The sequence below is a fragment of the Lampris incognitus genome, chromosome 2, assembly GCF_029633865.1.
Source record: "Lampris incognitus isolate fLamInc1 chromosome 2, fLamInc1.hap2, whole genome shotgun sequence".
Lineage (NCBI taxonomy): Eukaryota > Metazoa > Chordata > Actinopteri > Lampriformes > Lampridae > Lampris > Lampris incognitus.
Genome location: NC_079212.1, coordinates 83,627,776 through 83,648,414, shown reverse-complemented (window position 1 = coordinate 83,648,414; position 20,639 = coordinate 83,627,776). Strand labels below are relative to the sequence as shown.

Here is a 20,639-nt window from a genome sequence, read left to right as displayed (position 1 = left end):
AGCACCATTCCTACACACTTCTCTGCAACTCCTGACTTCCTCATACAATACCACACCTCCTCTCTCGGCACCCTGTCATATGCTTTCTCTAAATCCACAAAGACACAATGTAACTCCTTCTGGCCTTCTCTATACTTCTCCATCAACATTCTCAAAGCAAACATTTCATCTGTGGTGCTCTTTCCAGCATGAAACCTTACTGCTGCTCGCTAATCAGCACCTAATCATGTTACAATATAAATCTGTGCCTACCGAAATATGTCCTGGAATTTTATGACATTTCACCAGTCCCAGTGGTAATTTTGGCACGAATTTTCAATTGATTTTTTTTCTGTCTTTTCCTGAAATCTGTAATTAGTTTTTGTCATTTATTTTACCTTAGTTTTAGTCAGGTTTTGGTCGATGGAACGTAATTTCAATTTCAGTCTAGTTTTTGTCACAGATGTTTTAGTCAAAATTTTGCAAGAAGGCTTCTTGTTGACATTAGGATACTGATTAAGGTGTTTTTCCACAACTATCTATTAACTATACCTACTAGCTGTTGAAATGAGCTTGAATTCAACTTACAGCTTAAATCTACAATTTTTCTTGCATTATAAATTGTAATTTTACCCAACTGACTAAATAAGGATCACATTTTTACATGGTGTGGACTATTTACTGGTAAGCTGACAGCACACCAGCCACAATGGCTGCTACACCTTGTTTGTCGTCTGAGTAAATCAGTTGCAACAGGTCTACTTCTCTCTGGCGCCTACATCCAACTATGTTGGAACATTGTTCTACTGTAAATTTGATTGCCTGCCCAGCAGAATCGCCACATCATTGCCTTGATATGTATGAAACAGGGGAAAAAAGTGGGGATTGCAGAATTAATTTGACTCTGATCACAGGCAACAGGCATGCAAAATAGTTTGCAAAAATCTGTTTTTCAAAAAATCAAAAACGATGAAAAAAATTCTAGGTGGACTTTTGGTGGTCCAAATGGAAGAGTGTATAAACTTGAATGTTCATATTACATTTGCTGTTTGAATAGGACTCACAGTGTGGGAGATGTCTCAGCATTCTAGTTAGGTATACACATCAGGGACCTGCACAGATAGACCCCAGGTAGTGCTCAAGCACCTGCCTTTTTGCCCTCTGACCAGATAAGTGCCCTTTTTGAAAGACATTAAAAAAATGTGGCCCATGGCATCAATTCTCAATTAAAAGCATGTAATAATGACTGAAAATTGCATTTGAGTAATGTTGATACAGCTGCGACACAAGCAGCATCAACTTCTCCCTGCCTCCAGCCAGGTAACATTACTGTCAGAGGCTGTAGAGGGCTCATTTTTAAAGCTGGAGTGAAGATATGATACTCATATGAAACCAGACGACCTAAGGCATCCATTGGTATCAACCCTGTCACCCTAGCTTGTTGGAAAGGGGGCTAAATAATGCTTCAAAGTTGAGCTAAATTTTGGCGAGGGAAACTGAGGGCCACTGACAGTCTGGTGAGGATTACTGTTGAAAATGCATCGGCTTTCTCATCAAGCAGTCTTACTGACTGCAACATGCGTAGTATTTAACAAATTAGAGAGCTATCTAGCCAAAGTTCATGAAGTGAAATGGGCCCTCTAGCTAGCTAGCTAACACTAGTGAAGAACATTGACTGCAACACGTCTAGTATTTAACACATTAGAGTTGTTTTATTTGATGAACATGGGCACTGAGGCAAAAATCTTCACCAAGCAGTCCTACCCAAATAAACATCATATCATACGCTTTGTCTATGTTGGGGAGATTAACTCTTAATTATCTTGCACAACACTGATTTTTGCTCAATTTCCAATTGCAGCAGGCATAAAGCCAAGAAAAGAAAGGGTAAGAAAACAAAAAGAAAGGTATCTACAGCAGGCAGCCCAGGGAAGCAGCTCTCTGCCATCCTGCAACAGGCCATCTACCAGTAAGGAGGATGAGGGAGATGTATTGCCAGAACATATCACAGATGAAGCAGAAATATCAGAGTCCAGAGCAGAGTCATGTCCAGGGACAACTACAGAAACAATGCTCTCTGATGACCAAGATGAAGGGGAGATGGAGGGTGGATCCTCTATTGCACAGGAAGGGTATGAGCAAGAACCAGCTGGTAATGAAAGAGAGGAAGTAATTGCAAACATAGCTTCTATGCAATACCCTACAGGTCCTTCCCATGTTGAGACATTTCACATCAGGTGTAATGACAGCTACATTTCCATGTGCTGCAGTGTAGGCCCCTGTCAAGCAGATATGGTATATCCCAAAAATACTAAGGGCGGTCATTCCAAAAACAACGGTTCTCTGCAAATGTGTGGCTGGAGTACTCATCTACTGCTGATTCAATTCATTGTTTTAGTTATTGGCTGTTCCTCTCTGGAGAGAAGTGTAAAAGCAAAAAAACGTGGAGGATTGGCATAAAGAAAGTGGAACACTGCTTTTGAAAAAATAAGCAACACTCAGTCCCAGAGATGCACATGACAAGCATGGTGAGATGGACCAATTACCCCCAAAAAAGGGCACTACACTCTTCATTTAATGTATCAGATGTAAAGGGGGTGGAAGTTAGAGCGCGAGAGAGGCAGACAAATAGAGAAATCTTGACCAGGTTAATTGATGTGACAGTATATCTTGCACGGCAGGGACAAGTATTCCAAGGTAGAGATGAAAGCAACTCCAGTAACAACCGTGGTAACTTCCTTGAACTGGTGGATGTATTGTCCTGCTATGACAGTGTGCTGAAGATGCACACAAAAGTTGCCTGTGTGAAAGTCACCAAGACAAGACCCCAGGTGTCATTGCTGTGTAATAGAAGCCAAAATGACGTAATTGCAGCACTGGATACTTACATCAGGAGGGAGATACAAGGTGAGATAAAAGAGGCGAAATGTTCTCCATCCTACTGGATGAAACCTCTGATGTTTTGTACCAAGAACAACTTGTTTGTAGCGTGATAGCTTCATGATATACAAATAAAGGAGAGCTTCATTGAGATGTGCAATGTTGATATAACTACAGGACAGGAGTTGGAAAATACGGTGCTCTCCTTTCTATAGAAGAGTAACCTAGAGCTGATGAATATGTGTGGTCAAGGCTATGATGGAGCAGCCAACATGAGTGGCATGTATAAAGGTCTTCAAGCGAGAATACGTGTACGCAATGAGAAGGCCCTCTATGTGCACTGCAAAGTGCACTGTCTGAATCTGGCCCTGGTGGACGCCTCAAAGTCTAACAAATCTTTTGCGATGTTCTTCAACCTTGTGAAGAAGCTGTATGCTTTTTGCACTGGCTCCCCAAAGCGCCATACTGCCTTGGTGAAATGGCAGCAGTTTGTATCCTGGACAGCGTGTTGTGGAGCTCCAGAAGCTGTCGGATACCCAATGGGCTCGCAGAGAGAGCGCTGAAGGCCCCTCAGAGAATTCTGACCTGGCCCAAGGGAATGCTAAGATGTATAGAAATGTGATCAACTTCATATTTATTCTCTGCCTGGAAATCACCACTCCAGTGTTCCAAGTTACTGGTCTAGCATCACATTCTCTGCAGGAAGAAAGATTGGACCACTCCACTGCTTACAAGGTAATTGATGGTGTACTTCACAACATTGCAAACAATAAGGTCTGAGGAGAAGGTTAGGGAAATATTTGGAGGCGCATCAGAGAAGGCAGAGAGCCTCAACATTCCAATACCTACCCAGTCAGGGGAGGAAACGGAAAGTGACAATGCCTTTCCAACACAGCCCAACAGTGTCTCAAGTGAGAGATCAGTTTGAGTCTGTAGAGGCATACTTCAGGGGCAGTGTGTAACTACACATTTCTGGATACTATCATTGAGGTGCTTAACAGGAGATTCAAGGGGCACAACACTGGAAGTCCCATTTATGGAATCATTCGATCCTTCCACTCCTTAACAGTACATGCCAACTATGTAAGCATCCCAAACTCAGAAGCAGAGGAAGCTGTCCACATTCCCTGTGATTTCTATGAAGAAGATAGGAATCAGCTGAAGACTAAAGGTCTTTCACTCCGGGTTTCCTTCAAAAGACCTGCAACAAATCCTTGCCATAATGAATGAAAACAGGGGCCAGCTCATATTTCCAATCTTAGGGAAGATGATAAGAACCTATGTGACACTGCCAGTGTCAACAGCTTCAGTAGCGAGATCGTTTTCAAAGCTGAAAATTATCAAGAAAGAAACTGAGAAGTCTATGTGGACAAGAACGGCTCTCTGACCTTGCCCTGCTTGCCATAGAGCAAGACATGAGATACATGGCGAGTAAAGGTTGTGAAGCACTCAACTTAAAGACTTACAATTAGTTGCCTTTAAGTTGAGTGCTTCACAACCTTTACTGCATGGCGGGTTGGTTTTCTGTCTCAATGAATTTACCAACCACTGTTCTGCCGATGAGATTATAGAGTATAGATTATGACTAATTGATGACTTAATTGATTATGCCTAATGGATATTGCAAACTGTTCTCTTCTCTCACATGTCTTTTCTCTCTCTAAATGATGTGTTCTCCTTTCTCTTTTTGTGTGTGTGAATGGTGTCATGTGAGTCTCCCTTGTGTGCACGTGCAGTTGGTGCTCCTCCCAGGTCTCTGTGATGATGGTGGTCGCCACTTGGACGCTGCCTGCCCTTCCCCTCATCACATTTTATTTTTATAAATCCATATATATATATATTTTTTTATATGGTGATGCTGGTCACCTGGCTTGGGTCCTGGACTGTTCCGATGGCGTCTGGACACTACTTGGCATGCTGTGCATCATATTCTTCATACAATGTATAAGTCCATTATAATTCTGTTATCCTCTTTCAATGTTGTATTGTGTAAACTGCGTAAACACAACATCTATTGCACGTTGTTCGTCTTGGGAGAGAGAGATCCTCCTCTGTTGCTCTCCCTGAGGTTTCTTCCTATTGTTTCTCCCTGTTAAAGGTTTTTTTTTTTTTTAGGGAGTTGTTCCTTATCCGATGAGAGGGTCTAAGGACGGGATGTTGTGTTGCTGTTAAGCCCACTGAGGCAAATTTGTAATTTGTGATATTGGGCTATACAAATAAAATTGATTTGATTTGACATCCAGATAAACCACAGTGAGGTCATCAGAATCTTCCTAGACATGGCACCGAGGAGGATGCTCCTTTACAGCAGAAGAATGATCCTGCTCCCATCATCTGAGTACACAGAAGGCACTTAGCCTAATTGTTGCAGCTGAACATAGACAAAAAAAGGTTGCTGTTGTTGTTAATTTTGAATGGTTATTTATTTTATAGACCACTAAAGTTTGCACAGTGGCATTGGTTTCTCTGTTGTTGCCAATGTCTGTCCTTGTGACGCTAAAGACCACAGTCTCTGTGTGAATTGATCCAGTAATTTTGTAGAAACCTGCTGAATTTTAAACATCTGCATGAGTGTATAGGTATTGAAATAAATAAATATGTAAGTAAGTACGAGATGTGCCACTGTAACATTATTTTTTTAAATAAATAATGATGAGAGGGTTGCCCTTTTTTTCACTTGAGCACCTGCCCCCTAAAATGTCTGTGCAGGCCACTGATAGACACTGCCAAATAAATATGGCATAATGTTGATTCATACTGATGACTCAGCTGAATGGACTTGTGTGAAAATCACACTGACCTGGAAACCATAATCATTAGCTAACGACGACTTTGGATTATAGTGTCATCGCCCAACTTTATATGAAACTTTAATTTGAGGTTGTCTGTTTTAGTCTTAAATTAGAGGGAGGAGTCTGCATGCAGAAGGTGAATAAGTAACTACAACTAGTGATGTGGCCTTGAACCCCTTGCTTAACTGCCCCAACACCTCCTCAGTCATACGTTTTAGTACCGAACTGTTAGGGCTCGGTCTGTTGACCAACCTGGCAACCAGCAATGAGAGCGGGGGAAGGGCGCGTCTGAAACACCTGCAGCCTACCTACTCGTTAACCACTCTAGTATAAGTTTGTTTGCTTTCCAGAACTCGTCGCGAGTTCGTCCTGAACAGTCCCGTGAGTAAATTCTTCGTCTCGAGTTTTGTGACATTTCTGTGTCTCCCGGTGGAGTACAGATTGTAGTATTCTCCGTGTTTTTGCTTGTTTGATTATTCCCTTGTGTCAGTTCTCCTTGAGAGCTTGTTCGGAGAAGAACTCTCTTTGTGTTTTCCCCATTGGATTTTCCCATCGTGATTTTCTAGTTGAGATCAAGTTTTTGATATTCTAATTTCTCCTCTCTCACTGTGGATCTTATTACTCGGTTGGACTTCTACCTTAAAGGAGCAGTTTGTGTTTTTTCCCCTTTCGGACTTTAAAGGAGCAGTTTGTGCTTTTTTCCCTTTCGGACTTTAAAGGAGCAGTTTGTGTTTTTTTTCCCTTTCGGACTTTAAAGGAGCAGTTTACGTTTTTTCCCTTTCGGACTTTAAAGGAGCAGTTTACGTTTTTTCCCTTTCGGACTTTAAGGGAGCAGTTTACGTTTTCCCATTTTTAAGAAGCTATTCTCAAGTTCCGCCTGAAGCGCCTCCCCCTTCTGTCCAGGCCCGGCCGGCTCTCCTCTACGAGTCCTGCCAGGTTGGTGCTTTACTTTGTCTTGTGTTGTCGCTATTGGGTTCGTTCTACAAACCTTAACAGTACGAACTCGCCCTCACTATGAACCCAGACAACCTAGACGCCAATCCTGTCCAGGCTGCTCTCTATAAGCAGATTCAGCTTACAGCCTCCCACGGCCAGCAACTACAAGAGGCCGCTGTTGCCATGCAGGGCCTCCGGGCTCAGGTGCAACCCCTCCAGGCTTCGGTGGATTCTCTTTCGGCCCAGCAAGCGGCGCTCGCGAGCCAACAAGAGGAGGTTCTTAAGCAGTTGCAAACTCTCACAGCGGCTATCACCATCCAGCCAGCTGTCCCACCAGTTCCGGCCGCCCCTCCTCCAGCAGTGCCCGCAGCCGTTGCCTTAGACAATCCTACCGTTTATGTTTCGGATTTCCGGGAGCCCAGTATCTCCAATCCCAAGCCTTTTGATGGCAACTTTGAGACCTGTGCCACGTTCATCATGCAGTGTGAGCTTGTCTTCGCCCACCATTCCAGGGGGTTCACCACAGATGCTGCAAGAGTTGCTTACGTGACTAACCTGCTGACTGGCCGCGCTGCTCAGTGGGCCACTGCTTCCTGGTCCATGGGGGCCAGTTTCTGCTCTTCCTACGATGACTTTGTGGCTGAGCTTCGGAAGGTATTCCATCATCCAGTGTACGGTCAGGATCCGGGTATCCGATTGAGCAGGATCCAGCAGGGCAGTGGCAGTGTCACTGACTACTCAGTCGAGTTCAGGCTGGCTGCGGCTGAGAGTGGCTGGAACGACCAGTCACTTCGGGTAACCTTCCGTAGGGGCCTCAGCGATGCCGTCAAGGATCAGCTAGCCACCCGGGAGGATCCTACCTCTCTCGACGACCTTATCAGCCTTGCCATCCGCATCGATGGACGTCTCCGCGAGAGAAGGCGCGAGCGAGGTCTACGGGGAACCGTTTCTACCTCTCAGCCATCCAGAGCTTCCGAAGGGGGCTCTTCTTCGTCGCACTCCACTTCCCCTGTGGCAAGCCTCTCCTCCTCCCAGACAGTGACAGAGGAGGAACCTATGCAGCTTGGGCGTACACGACTGACTCCCGCTGAACGTGAGGCCCGGTTCAAGGCAGGTCTCTGTCTTTACTGCGGTCTTAAGGGACACCGGATCAGCGAGTGTCCTACGCGGCCAAAAGATTAGGCTCACTGGGACCCCGGGAGATCCTAGTGAGCCGTCTTTTCTGTTCCCGCCATCCTGCTCCGGCTAACCATCTTGTGAGCGTTACCCTGGCTTGGGCAGACCAGCGGCTCACTGTAGGCGCACTCATCGATTCGGGAGCTGATGGGTGTTTCTTGGACTCTACGTTTGCTGCTCAAGCTAACATTCCATGTGAGGAATTGGAGAGGCCAATAGAGGCCTTTGCTCTGGATGAGCGCCGCCTGGCCAGTGTTACCCGACAGTCCTGTCCCGTGTCTCTCACTATTGCTGGAAACCATGTGGAGAGCCTTCAGTTCTTCGTCATCCAGTCTCCCTTAGTTCCTGTGATCTTGGGGCGTCCCTGGTTGGCTCAGCATGAGCCACACATTGCTTGGTCGTCTGGTAACATTTTGGAGTGGAGCTCCTCCTGTCACGCCCGGTGTCTTCAGGCCACACCTGGTCCAGCAGTCCAGACTGTTCCGATTGCCCCTCCTCCCGATCTTTCCTCTGTTCCTCCCGAGTATCATGATCTCGGGGAGGTCTTCAGCAAGACGCGGGCTCAGTCTCTCCCTCCGCATCGGCCATATGATTGTGCTATCAACCTCCGTCCTGGGGCCTCTCTCCCTAGCAGTCGTCTTTACAGCCTTTCCATTCCCGAGAAGGCTGCTATGGACGATTACATTTCAGAATCGTTGGCGGCAGGGCTCATCCGACCCTCATCCTCCCAGGTGGCAGCTGGTTTCTTTTTCGTTAAGAAGAAGGATGGTGGTCTCCGACCCTGCATTGATTATCGCCAACTCGACGACATCACCATCAAGAATAAATACCCCCTGCCTCTGATGAGCTCCACCCTCGAACCGCTGACCCAGGCGACTGTCTTCACTAAGCTGGATCTCCGGAACGCCTACCATCTCGTTCGGATCCGGAAAGGGGACGAGTGGAAGACAGCCTTTAAGACTCCCCGTGGTCATTATGAGTACCTGGTAATGCCGTTCGGCCTCACCAACGCCCCGGCGGTGTTCCAGGCACTCATGAATGACATCCTTCGCGACATGCTCGACCAATTCGTTGTCGTCTACCTTGATGACATCCTCATCTTCTCCAGGTCCCTCGAGGAGCATGTCCAGCACGTGCGGCAGGTTCTCGAACGCCTCCTTCGTAACCGGCTGTTCGTCAAGGCTGAGAAATGCCTGTTCCATTCTGAGTCAGTGGACTACTTAGGTTTTATCGTGGAGGGAGGCAAGACTCGAGCTGATCCTCGCAAGATCAAAGCGGTGGTGGAATGGCCGGATCCTAAGTCACGTAAGGAACTGCAGAGCTTCCTCGGGTTCGCGAACTTTTACAGGAGGTTCGTCCGAAACTACAACTCTGTAGCAGAACCCCTCACCCGTCTAACCTCCCCCTCTCAGCCGTTCGTCTGGTCCCCAGCTGCTCGCTCTGCATTTCTGTCGCTCAAGGAGAGGTTCACCAGTGCCCCCGTCCTACTCCATCCCGATCCCAAGAGGCAGTTCATAGTTGAGGTGGACGCTTCGGACACCGGATTGGGGGCTGTGCTCTCCCAACGATCAGAGACCGACCAGAAGGTTCATCCTTGCGCGTTCTTCTCCCGCCGGTTCCTTCCCGCCGAGGAGAACTACGATGTTGGTAATCGGGAGCTTCTCGCTGTAGTGGCTGCACTTGAGGAATGGCGCCATTGGCTGGAGGGGGCAGAGCATCCATTTACCATCTGGACTGATCATAAGAACCTGACGTTCATCCGGGCAACCAAACGTCTCAATGGTCGGCAGGCACGGTGGGCCAGTTTCCTCAGTCGGTTCGACTTCACACTGACTTATCGTCCTGGCTCCCGCAACACCAAGGCAGATGCTCTGTCTCGTCAACACCTTAAGGAACCTGTAACGGTGGAGCCAAGTCCCGTCCTCCCTGAGACCAAGGTCGTTGGCGTGGTGACCTGGGGCCTTGAAACGGTGGTCAAGCGCGCCTTGCGCTCCAGTCCAGCCCCGAGCAACGTGCCGCCTCGCCGACTGTTTGTTCCGGACTCAGTGAGGTCTCGGGTCCTCAAATGGGGCCACACCAGTCAGCTCGCTTGCCACCCTGGAGTCCACCGCACTTTCACTTTCATAGCTCGACGGTTCTGGTGGCCCACTATGAGGAGGGACGTCAAGGAGTTCGTCATGGCCTGCACCATCTGTGCCCGCAGCAAGGCCTCTCACCAGGCACCGGCTGGTCTGCTGCAGCCTCTTCCTATTCCCAGTCGGCCCTGGTCCCATGTGGCGTTGGATTTTGTCTCTGGACTTCCTCCGTCTCAGGGCAACACAGTGATCCTGACGGTGGTGGATCGCTTCAGCAAGGGTGTTCACCTGGTGGCTTTGCCTAAGCTTCCTTCTGCTTCAGAAACCGCTGACCTCCTGATGAGCCACGTCTTCCGTTTGCATGGACTTCCCAAGGACATTGTGTCAGACAGAGGGCCCCAGTTTGTTTCCCGTGTGTGGCGTGCTTTCTGCAAGGGGTTGGGCGCCTCGGTCAGCCTTTCGTCGGGATATCATCCGCAGACTAACGGACAGACTGAGAGGATGAACCAGAGTGTGGAATCTGCTCTCCGTTGCGTCGCTGCCAAGAAGCCAACCTCCTGGAGTCAGTTTCTCCCCTGGGTCGAGTATGCGGTCAACTCCCTGGTCAGCTCCGCCACCGGCCTCTCGCCCTTTGAGGCATCCCTGGGTTACCAGCCGCCCGTCTTCTCTGCACAGGAGTCCGAAGTGGAGGTTCCCTCCGTGCAGACTCATCTGGACCGCTGTCGTCGTGTCTGGGAGATCACCAGGGCTGCGCTGCTCCGTGCTACGGAACGTGCCAGACGAGGAGCTAACCGTCGCCGATCCACAGCACCAGCTTACCAACCCGGACAGAGAGTCTGGCTGTCCACCAAGGATCTCCCCCTTCAGTCCTCTGCCAAGAAGCTGAATCCCCAGTTCGTTGGACCCTTCGAGATCCAGGAAGTACCCAGTCCTGCAGTTGTGCGTCTTAAGCTCCCGGCCTCCATGAAGATCCATCCGGTTTTTCATGTGTCCCGAGTAAAGCCTGTCTCCGAGAGCCCCCTTATGCCTCCGGCCCCAGCTCCGCCTCCCCCTGAGATTGTGGATGGGCATCCAGAGTGGAAGGTCCGTCGGCTGATGGACGTCCGACGCAGGGGACGGGGGTTCCAGTATTTGGTTGACTGGGAGGGCTATGGGGTTGAGGAACGAAGCTGGGTATCCCGCCAGCTCATCATGGACCCTGGTCTGCTCGCTGAGTTCTATCGCCGTCACCCTGACAAGCCTGGCAGGTCGCCTGGTGGCTCCCGTAGAGGGGGGGGTACTGTTAGGGCTCGGTCTGTTGACCAACCTGGCAACCAGCAATGAGAGCGGGGGAAGGGCGCGTCTGAAACACCTGCAGCCTACCTACTCGTTAACCACTCTATTATAAGTTTGTTTGCTTTCCAGAACTCGTCGCGAGTTCGTCCTGAACAGTCCCGTGAGTAAATTCTTCGTCTCGAGTTTTGTGACATTTCTGTGTCTCCCGGTGGAGTACAGATTGTAGTATTCTCCGTGTTTTTGCTTGTTTGATTATTCCCTTGTGTCAGTTCTCCTTGAGAGCTTGTTCGGAGAAGAACTCTCTTTGTGTTTTCCCCATTGGATTTTCCCATCGTGATTTTCTAGTTGAGATCAAGTTTTTGATATTCTAATTTCTCCTCTCTCACTGTGGATCTTATTACTCGGTTGGACTTCTACCTTAAAGGAGCAGTTTGTGTTTTTTTTCCCTTTCGGACTTTAAAGGAGCAGTTTACGTTTTTTCCCTTTCGGACTTTAAAGGAGCAGTTTACGTTTTTTCCCTTTCGGACTTTAAGGGAGCAGTTTACGTTTTCCCATTTTTAAGAAGCTATTCTCAAGTTCCGCCTGAAGCGCCTCCCCCTTCTGTCCAGGCCCGGCCGGCTCTCCTTTACGAGTCCTGCCAGGTTGGTGCTTTACTTTGTCTTGTGTTGTCGCTATTGGGTTCGTTCTACAAACCTTAACACGAACAATGGAAAACTGCAGCTGTACTGAGCAGCTTCGCGCTACTGCAACCAGAAGGCAAAGGGCATTGAGAAACACCGGACTCATGCCATTAATGATGAAAAAGTGCATCACCATTCAAGTGAGAACACACCCCCACCCCCCTCACACACACAAGAAGCTTAACGAGACATTGTGAAAATGTATGTGTAAGCCATGTTCAAAGACAAATTCAATTAAATCCCTTTTTCATTTTTAGCAGCATTTTTGTTGCCCTTGCATCGGAATCCCAAATAACTTTAACCTCATTTGAGCTTTGATGGGACTGATTCTTCTGCCTCCATCCCCTGTGTCCCAGGGACAGGTCTGAGGATCCTTACCAGCCCCTCCTCGCCGGGTCGCAGTGAGGTGACCGCCAGGTCATTGCCGCTCTCGTCGAAGGCGTTGATGTCGATCCCCCAGTTAGTGTGGGGCTGTTTGAACCAGTTCTGCAGCACATGCTTAAAGTCAATGCTCTGCCAGTGGCCCACGCGGGAGTTGAGTTCAATCTTCAGAGAGCGGATGCGAATGTGGCGGCTGCCCTGCTCTGTGACGGGCTTGAGTCGAAGGATCTGCAGATAGACAGTCGAGGTTTGCTGCAGCGGTCGCAGGTACACCCACAGCTGGGCCTTCAGGACCTTGGTAAACATCAGCTTGGGGCTGAATTTGAAGAAGCAGCAGCTGGGTTTCCCATCGATCTGGACCAGTGGTTCCGCTGCAGGAAAGAGGGAAAGCATGAATACATGTGCTGACTGTGACCACATGTGAAGCGTAAATAATAATAAGAAGAACATATGTTGAAGAGGAACAATGAATGAAAACATCTATCAAATAATGCTTTATGCTTATCCAACAACTTATAATTTAAACAGATAAACTGTCACAAATCGGGAATTGCCATATAACAGCATGCTGAGGCTAACCTCCAAACTATGGCAAAAGAATAAATATTATTATACACTGTTGATTCTCTATGAACTTATCCTGTTGGCTAACTGCCTACAGGTGAGTTGCCAGTTTGATTATATACAAATTAAGAACAAGTCCTTAACCTGCACATCAGAAGGTTTTCACCTGTATAGTAGGATTCATCAAAGTAGTTGAGTGTCCCATATGCAGTAAGTATTAATGCAAAAGATAATAAATATAATAGAGAAAACTATTTTGATGCAGAGTTACTGCACTATTCCAGCCTTTGCATTGTAAATCATCTGGATCTCACCCAGACATCTTAGATAACAACGCAGTGGATGCATTATGATGTTGAGGGGATTTCATTTCCAAAAGATTGCGCCAAACATATTCGACAACATCAAACATCTTCATCGCTCTCCTCTGCTGAACAGCTATGACATTCAGACTGTGAGGCACAATGTTCCTTGCAGAAAGTATCTATAGGGGTCGTCTGGGTGGCATGGCAGTCTATTCCGTTGCCTACCAACACGGGGATCGCCGGTTCGAATCCCCGCGTTACTTCCGGCTTGTTTGGGTGGGGGAGGGGGAACTGGGGGGGAATAGCGTGATCCTCCCACATGCTACGTCCCCTGGTGAAACTCCTCACTGTCAGGTGAAAAGAAGCAGCTTGTGACTCCACATGTATCGAAGGAGGCATGTGGTAGTCTGCAGCCCGGCAGAGGGGATCAGCTCGGAAGAGTGGGGTAATTGGCCGGATACAATTGGGGAGAAAAGGGGGAAGAAATCAGAAAAAAAGAAAGTATCTATAAATTAAATTCAGTCTTTCTTCTTTCATATGTTGTCACCACGCATGTCACATCAGATACACTGGCTCTATGTTGACACAGTGTTTCACTTCGTCTAATTAGCCTTTTTTCAAGAAATTGCTCTTGCATATTAAATAAAATTGGAGGAACTCTTTAACAAAACACAGTGCATGGAGTAACAGTAATATTCAATTTGTGTACTTTAGTAGTATGCACGAGACGCTGGATGGAAGATTGTATATTTTACAAATGTCATCACAGTTGACCTGTTCTGAGATGATTATGGAAATGAAATCTAAAATTACAATCTGCACCCTTAATTGGAGTCAATCCGTCTTGCAGAATAAACACTGGGTGAAAACCAAAAGCTGTGGTGGACTGGTCGATAATGCAGCGTTAGCATGAACTAAATCACATGGCTCAGAAAAAAATGAAACAACGTGTTTTCACCGCAGAACACTGTTTGCTCTCAACTGACCCAAATGTTAGTTGTCTAGTATTAGCATGCCCAGTAATAAATGAAAAAGCCTTTCTGAGAAGAAAAAAAAACCAAACAATAAAAATACATCACGGAATTATCAGAGGTACGTCTTATGAGCGCTCCCTAAAATGCTTACATCTTGGTGTTTATGTCTCGCTATAATGGTATTATTCTGCCCAAAATGAAAAACACAGAATAGCAACACATCTACTTTTTAGGTTTAGCCAAATTACCACCCTCTTTTTAATCGTTATCCTGACAAAACTGCCGACATTTCCAGAGAAGCCAGTGGTTAGCGTTATGCTAACTAAGATCCTAGAGACTATAAAGACTATAAAGGTAATGCTTCGGAGAATGAACGGGCTATTTTCCTTCCCACAATAACAGTTGTTTAGACTACTTATTGAGGTTAGATTAGTGATTACATCGAGGTTGGAAGAATAGAAACATTTGCATATTAAAACAAGGCTCAGCAATAGTAGCCAGTGGCCAGATGGTAACCTTAGATTCCCCTGGGTCAGGCCTAATGAAATGGTTTAACCTCTAGCTCAGGATATGAGGTATTGAAACAGCCACAGTTTTTAGTAGATGATTCCTCAAGAAATATATTCGGGGTTTGAATTAGCTTATTCGTCGACGTGCACAAGGAGCGTCCTGAAATTAGTGGATTTATTTCTGCCATGATCCTCAAGGCCCCCAGTTTTCCTGTGATGTGCGCCACATGTCAGATCTGAACAGTGGTTCATTTACATAGACCTCCATCTGAAATAATGACACCCATCCATTGCATTCATACATTCATTTCCATGTAAAGCGTTCATTTATTAAGGGAAATTTATTCTGCTTCTATCTGGCATAATAATGTGCCAACAGAGTACAATAGAATATTTAATCCCTTTATTTTCAGCGAGCTTATTTAATATTGTGCATCCCAAATTTTAATCAAGTAAACTATAGTTTTCTTTCATTTATCACAGACAGGAGTGTTGTTGCTCCATTCAAAAACAAAAAAAAAAGCAAAAACAAAAAACAAAACAAAACTGCGTGGACCTGTCAATCACGGCTAGATCTGGGGTTGTTCAGGCAACCTGCAAATGCTTCCTGGGTCAAAAGGTTATTTGGCACCTCAGCCTAGTTAAGAAATGGGATCAGGGGTCAAAACCGTCAGCCTTTTTACATCTCTTGGGTGTTGGGGAGGGGCAATCCTAACAGCCAGATTGAGTTTGAAGGTCAAGGTCGACCCTATGGCAATGGTAATAAGTCTTTCTTCATAACTGTCCTTTTCACCACTGAATTATCTGAAATGTCTGCAACACAAGCGGACTGGCCACCATTTGTTTTTGTTTTGATCAGGGTGGGGATTTTCCAGCCAATGGTAAATTGTTCATCAAACTTCAATTGATCATGAGAGAACACTGCACCGGGCTGTTTTTACACTAAACAAGTGTTGTAATTGAATTATGAGCATGCATAGAGGGATATGAATTAGATGAGGTACAGATGGACTATCCATTAGAAGAGTCCAGGGGAACATTGAATAAGGGCCAAACCAGGGACAGACAGGGTCCTTCAGCTTTTACTTTCAGGGACAGTCATTAGCGAGTGTAAATTATACAGTGTCTCACGCTGGACAAACAATATGTCAATGTTCCTTTTGGTGGGTTTCTGAGGTCACAGCAATTAAAGTGGATGGCGTTGTGTTTGCTCATCAGCAACAAACGGGGGATGAATGATTCTGCAGTTTGTACCGGGCTTACTCTCCATTAATATTATTGTACTTTTTATCGGTGGAGACTTGGAGAGACCCACACCATCTCTGCCGCTGCTAACAGTTTTGTTGCCGTCGGAGTTCGAGCCAAAGTAGCAACCAAACACAATCTACAGAGCTCCGAAAGGTCCCGTTCTCAGGGAGTGGCTGGCCGTGCACAGCAACCCTTTAAAGACAAAGTAATGTGAGAGGCCAAGTCTATACATCATGATCCACTTAAGAGGCCACTTATTAGACACATATGTGCAACATATGCCACATCATGCTAAAACAATGAGTGCATTGATAGGTAAAATCAATTTGGGCCTTTATAGATCCTGTAATTGGAAAAGTAAGGGGCGAGGCACGAGGCATGAATGTCTAAAGCCTAATAACAGCCTACATCTTTGCAGAACTTTCCACTTGTATTAAATGGTAAGCTTGTAAAGATGTACAAAAACCAATGGGACACCAAGCCCCGGCCGCCAGCAGCATAGCCCCTGCTGCCACGACGCACTGCCGATGAGTTCAGAACGTTACGGCCTGCAGGAGGGGCACAGCACCATTCATAAGGCTTCACACCTTTATGGTTAGCTTTGTTACAATGCACTCTGTGCATAACTGCAGTCCACCGACTTCCGGTTTCTACTGCAGCGGTCATACCAATTTCCTGTTTGTTCACGTGTGCTATTTACAATGGCATATTCTTCGCGATGCCTCCAAGATTTACCATGGATAAACGTCAACCACATGCACACAACTGTCCACACACTTTCACCTGCACCTACCAGCACACGGGTGGAAAGGTTCAAGTTGTACATATCAAGTTACGTCCACAATTCCGCCCGTCCGTCCATCCGCTCATCCGCTCATCCTCATAATTGTGGACGTAACTTGATATGGACAACTTGAACCTTTCCACCCATGTGCTGGCAGGTGCAGGTGAAAGTGTGTGGACAGTTGTGTGCATGCCGTTGACGTTTATTCATGGTAAATCTTGCAGGCATTGCCAAAAATATGCCATTGTCAATAGCACACGCGAACAAACAGGAAACTGGTATGACCACTGCAGTAGAAACCGGAAGTAAGTGGACCACAGTTATGCACAGAGCCGATTTAGGAATCTCTCGCCGGGTCAAATCCCCGTGTTACCTCCGGTTTGGTCGGGCGTCCCTACAGACACAATTAGCTGTGACTGCGGGTGGGAAGTCGGATGTGGGCATTTGTCCTGGTCGCTGCCCTAGCACCTCCTCTGGCTGGTCGGGGCGCCCCCCGGATCGGCAGAGAGGGGGTGGAGCAGCGACCGGGACGGCTCAAACAGAGCGGGGTAATTGGCCAGATACAACTGGGAAGGGGGAAAAAAGGGAGGGGGGGGATAAAAAAAAGATTTAGTAATTTTCTTCATTAGAAACCTGGGATAAGGAAAAATATGCAGATTTTGTCCACAGCACCACCTAGTGGATCCATGGCACCTCCACAGCTGCGACGAAGTGACGCACCATTCACTTTGGGAACTCTCATCTTTTACTTATGAACTGAAAACAGGGAACGGACGGGGGAAGGCTGTGGTATGTTTTTCCAAAGGACACAGGGTTGTTTGGTTTTCTTGCATATGTTTCCAATGTGCTTCATTATTTCAGCAGTTTATTTCCCGATGGAATAATTGCAGCATATGAAGCACATGAATTTTACTGCCAAGCCCACAGCAGGCCTGCAGGTGAGACCAGCGAACATCTGGCTTCCTCCCTTGGTACCTGTTTCCCACAGCTCACCCAGGGCTGCTGTGTGCTCGCGTAAGGCGGGATATGGACCAGACGAGTTTATTCACCATGCCATCTGTCCGCTCCAACACTGCCGACACCATTTTAAAGTGAGACCTCTGTTGGAATGACCAGCAGAGGTCATGCTGTAATGTGGCACACAGGGCTGTACAGTAGATCATTTGTAATGATCCTGAAAGTAAAGCTAACAGCAGAGGCAAAGGCAGGGTGAACCCGCGGTGAGAATAACCCCACCAACCGGAAATACCTCGTCCTTTCCAACAATATCATGAAAAGTGTTGAATCATTTTGGACATTAATATATTTCTTCTGACGACCTAAAGACACCAAACGCAGAGGAGGCACACCCTGTTCAGGAGGTTTATGATGGGGTACCCTCGGTCTGCTTGTCTGTCTGGTGTTTTGGTACCTGACACACCGAACCCCCAAACCACCACAACAATGACCGCCCTCGCTGCACACATCTTTACTGCCATCACTTGCCCATACCATCCTGAAGCTAGAACAGCAAGGAGGAAAAGCCGATGTGCAGCGCTACGGTGACACGCGGCATCCCAGTGTGCCATCCCAGAGCCATGTGGGACAGGTTGACAGAATTTCACCAACCTCTTTTCTTTTTTTCTGCTGCGTGTTGCACGTTGAGGTGCGCGGTGGTTGCCGGTTCCCGTTTAAAGTGGATTTTGTTTGGGCTATTTGAGAAACCAGCATCCTCGCTGCTGTGTGGCGCCCCCGGGTTCCCCTGCCGGCGTCACCGCACGTATCGCCACTGGTGATGGAGAGTGTGGCGTTTGTGCTGCAGGAACAGTCAAATCCGCCAACCAGGTGAAAAGACACTGCTGAAACGAGGTGGGGAGGGAAGCGGTCATCTATTGTTAATGTCCAAATGGATACTGCATAATGGCATAAACCTAGATAGGGCTTTCATTTGCATATATATCTACATTTTCTTTTCTTAATGGGAAATGCAAATGTGCCATTTTGTGGCGAGTGTGTGTTTTGTAGCCTCAGTGTTGAATAAATGTGACTCTAGGGTATCCCCACGCACCTCGGCATATTAATCATCGTGACATGTTCACGACCCTTCTAATAAGACAGGGGCCACAGTGCACCCCCCCACCCAAAACATCCCATCCCCACCCTGCCCCACTCCCTCTTTGTCTCCTGGCCCGTCCCCAGGGACGGAGGGGGGCGGTGGGGAAGACAGGGGCTGGAGGTGGGGGCATACGGGGAGCAGGGAGGTGGGGGGTGTGAAGTTAGAGCCCTCATTCAAAACCCCTCCCTTGGGACAACGGCAGGCACAAGACTCCTATTAGGACCGAGCACAGTACCCCCCCAAGGAGCAACAAAAGATACCTCCTAATGCTCCCTGTTCTAACCCAATGAACACACACACACACACACACACACACACACACACACACACACACACACACACACACACACACACACACACTAACTCACTCACACAGGCCTCTCAGACTGACTGTGCTCGAACCCAAGATAGGAAGCTTGTGATAATATATGAAAAAACAGAGGGCCGTGCAGGAGAGAACAGACTGTGAGGGAGGAAGATAAAGAATGACTGTGCAGTGAGCTGCAATAAGGTGGACAGCTGGACAGCAGGAAGCATGCTGGGCTATCTCTCTCACACACACACACACACATACACACACACAGAAAAAACAAAATGCACACAGAATCAAAACATAAAACGCTCATGTTAACACAGACCTGGTTGTGAGCAGCTTCACGTAGCTGTGGTTCGGTCTAAGAAAATAGTTCCTACATGAAACTGCTCAGAACAAAGTGTGTGGATTAACTTGAGTAACCGGGTCATGATTTCTGGAAAGAGACGTTGTAGCTTAGTTTTTCACGTTTTTTTTTTTTTGGCACTTTGAGCAGTACAAGCCGTCTCTGCGGCCGATTCCTCCAAAAGTCGGCAACTCATACCAAAACGATCTAGCTGGATACATAGAAGTATAGGTAAGAGGAAAAACATGTATTTTTGATTTTGGGGTGAACGGTCCCTGTAAGTAGTGCAACACAGCATGATATGGTTATGTGGTTATGTAATTTGCCTGCTGCAGCTGAGCAGAGAGCACGCTGACAAAACTCTGCAGGGCGCCGTTTCATTCCCATCCAAAACTGTCCAGCAAAAAGCTGGGCAGCATCTTAGAAACTGCAAGTGTGTCAGCACACAAAAAACTTTCATTGTAAACACATTCCTGAAACTATTCCTGATCCTAAAGTCAGTCTATCCGCCAGCGTAGGTGCATACTATGCATCAAGGAATCAACCATCCAGTTGTCAGCTGCCTTTTACAAGACAAAGATCAAGAAGTACAAATAATGTTAGAAAATAAGTCAAATGTGCTTCAGTGTTCCCCTCACCAAAGACATAAAAACACAGCAGAGACAAAAGCATATGTCAGCAGCCTCTGTGGTGCTCACTCTGCAGCCAGCCTACAGCCAGGCTACAGCCAGGCTGCAGCCAGTCTGCATCCACCCTGCAGCCAGTCTGCATCCAGTCTGCATCCAGCCTGCGGCCAGCCTGCATCCAGTCTGCGGCCAGCCTGCATCCAGTCTGCGGCCAGCCTGCATCCAGACTGCGGCTAGGCTGCATCCAGTCTGCGGCCAGCCTGCGGCCACTCTGCATCCAGTCTGCGTCCAGTCTGCATCCAGCCTGCGGCCAGCCTGCATCCAGTCTGCGGCCAGCCTGCATCCAGACTGCGGCCAGCCTGCGGCCAGTCTGCATCCAGTCCGCGGCCAGTCTGTAGCCGGTCTGCATCCGGTCCGCAGCCAGTCAGCAGCCAGCTGACTGTCCAGTGTGTCAGTCATCTTCTGACAAAATAATCATCTAATAAAACCACTGGCTCCACATTACAACTAACATATAACAACTCTTGTATAGACTGTGGTAGAATGAAAGACTAGCAGGATAATGAGCATCTTGGAAAATATTTGCCGTTAAGTTGAAACTTCATCCAATGAAATAAAAAAATTTAGGTCCGTAAATTAGATAAAAGTAGATTGAAATGCACAGACATGTAATGCTGCCTACATCCCTGTATGTGGGCTGA

At 47.3% G+C, this 20,639-nt stretch overlaps 1 protein-coding gene across 1 annotated transcript in view; it reads right to left on the bottom strand.

The window, feature by feature from the left end:
* Window positions 1-20,639, bottom strand: part of gdf11 (growth differentiation factor 11) — a 77,400-nt gene that overhangs the window by 30,594 nt on the left and 26,167 nt on the right. The window contains exon 2 of the mRNA XM_056272815.1: window positions 12,172-12,545. Coding sequence (XP_056128790.1) covers window positions 12,172-12,545 — 374 coding nt within the window. The remainder of the gene's footprint in view (window positions 1-12,171; window positions 12,546-20,639) is intronic.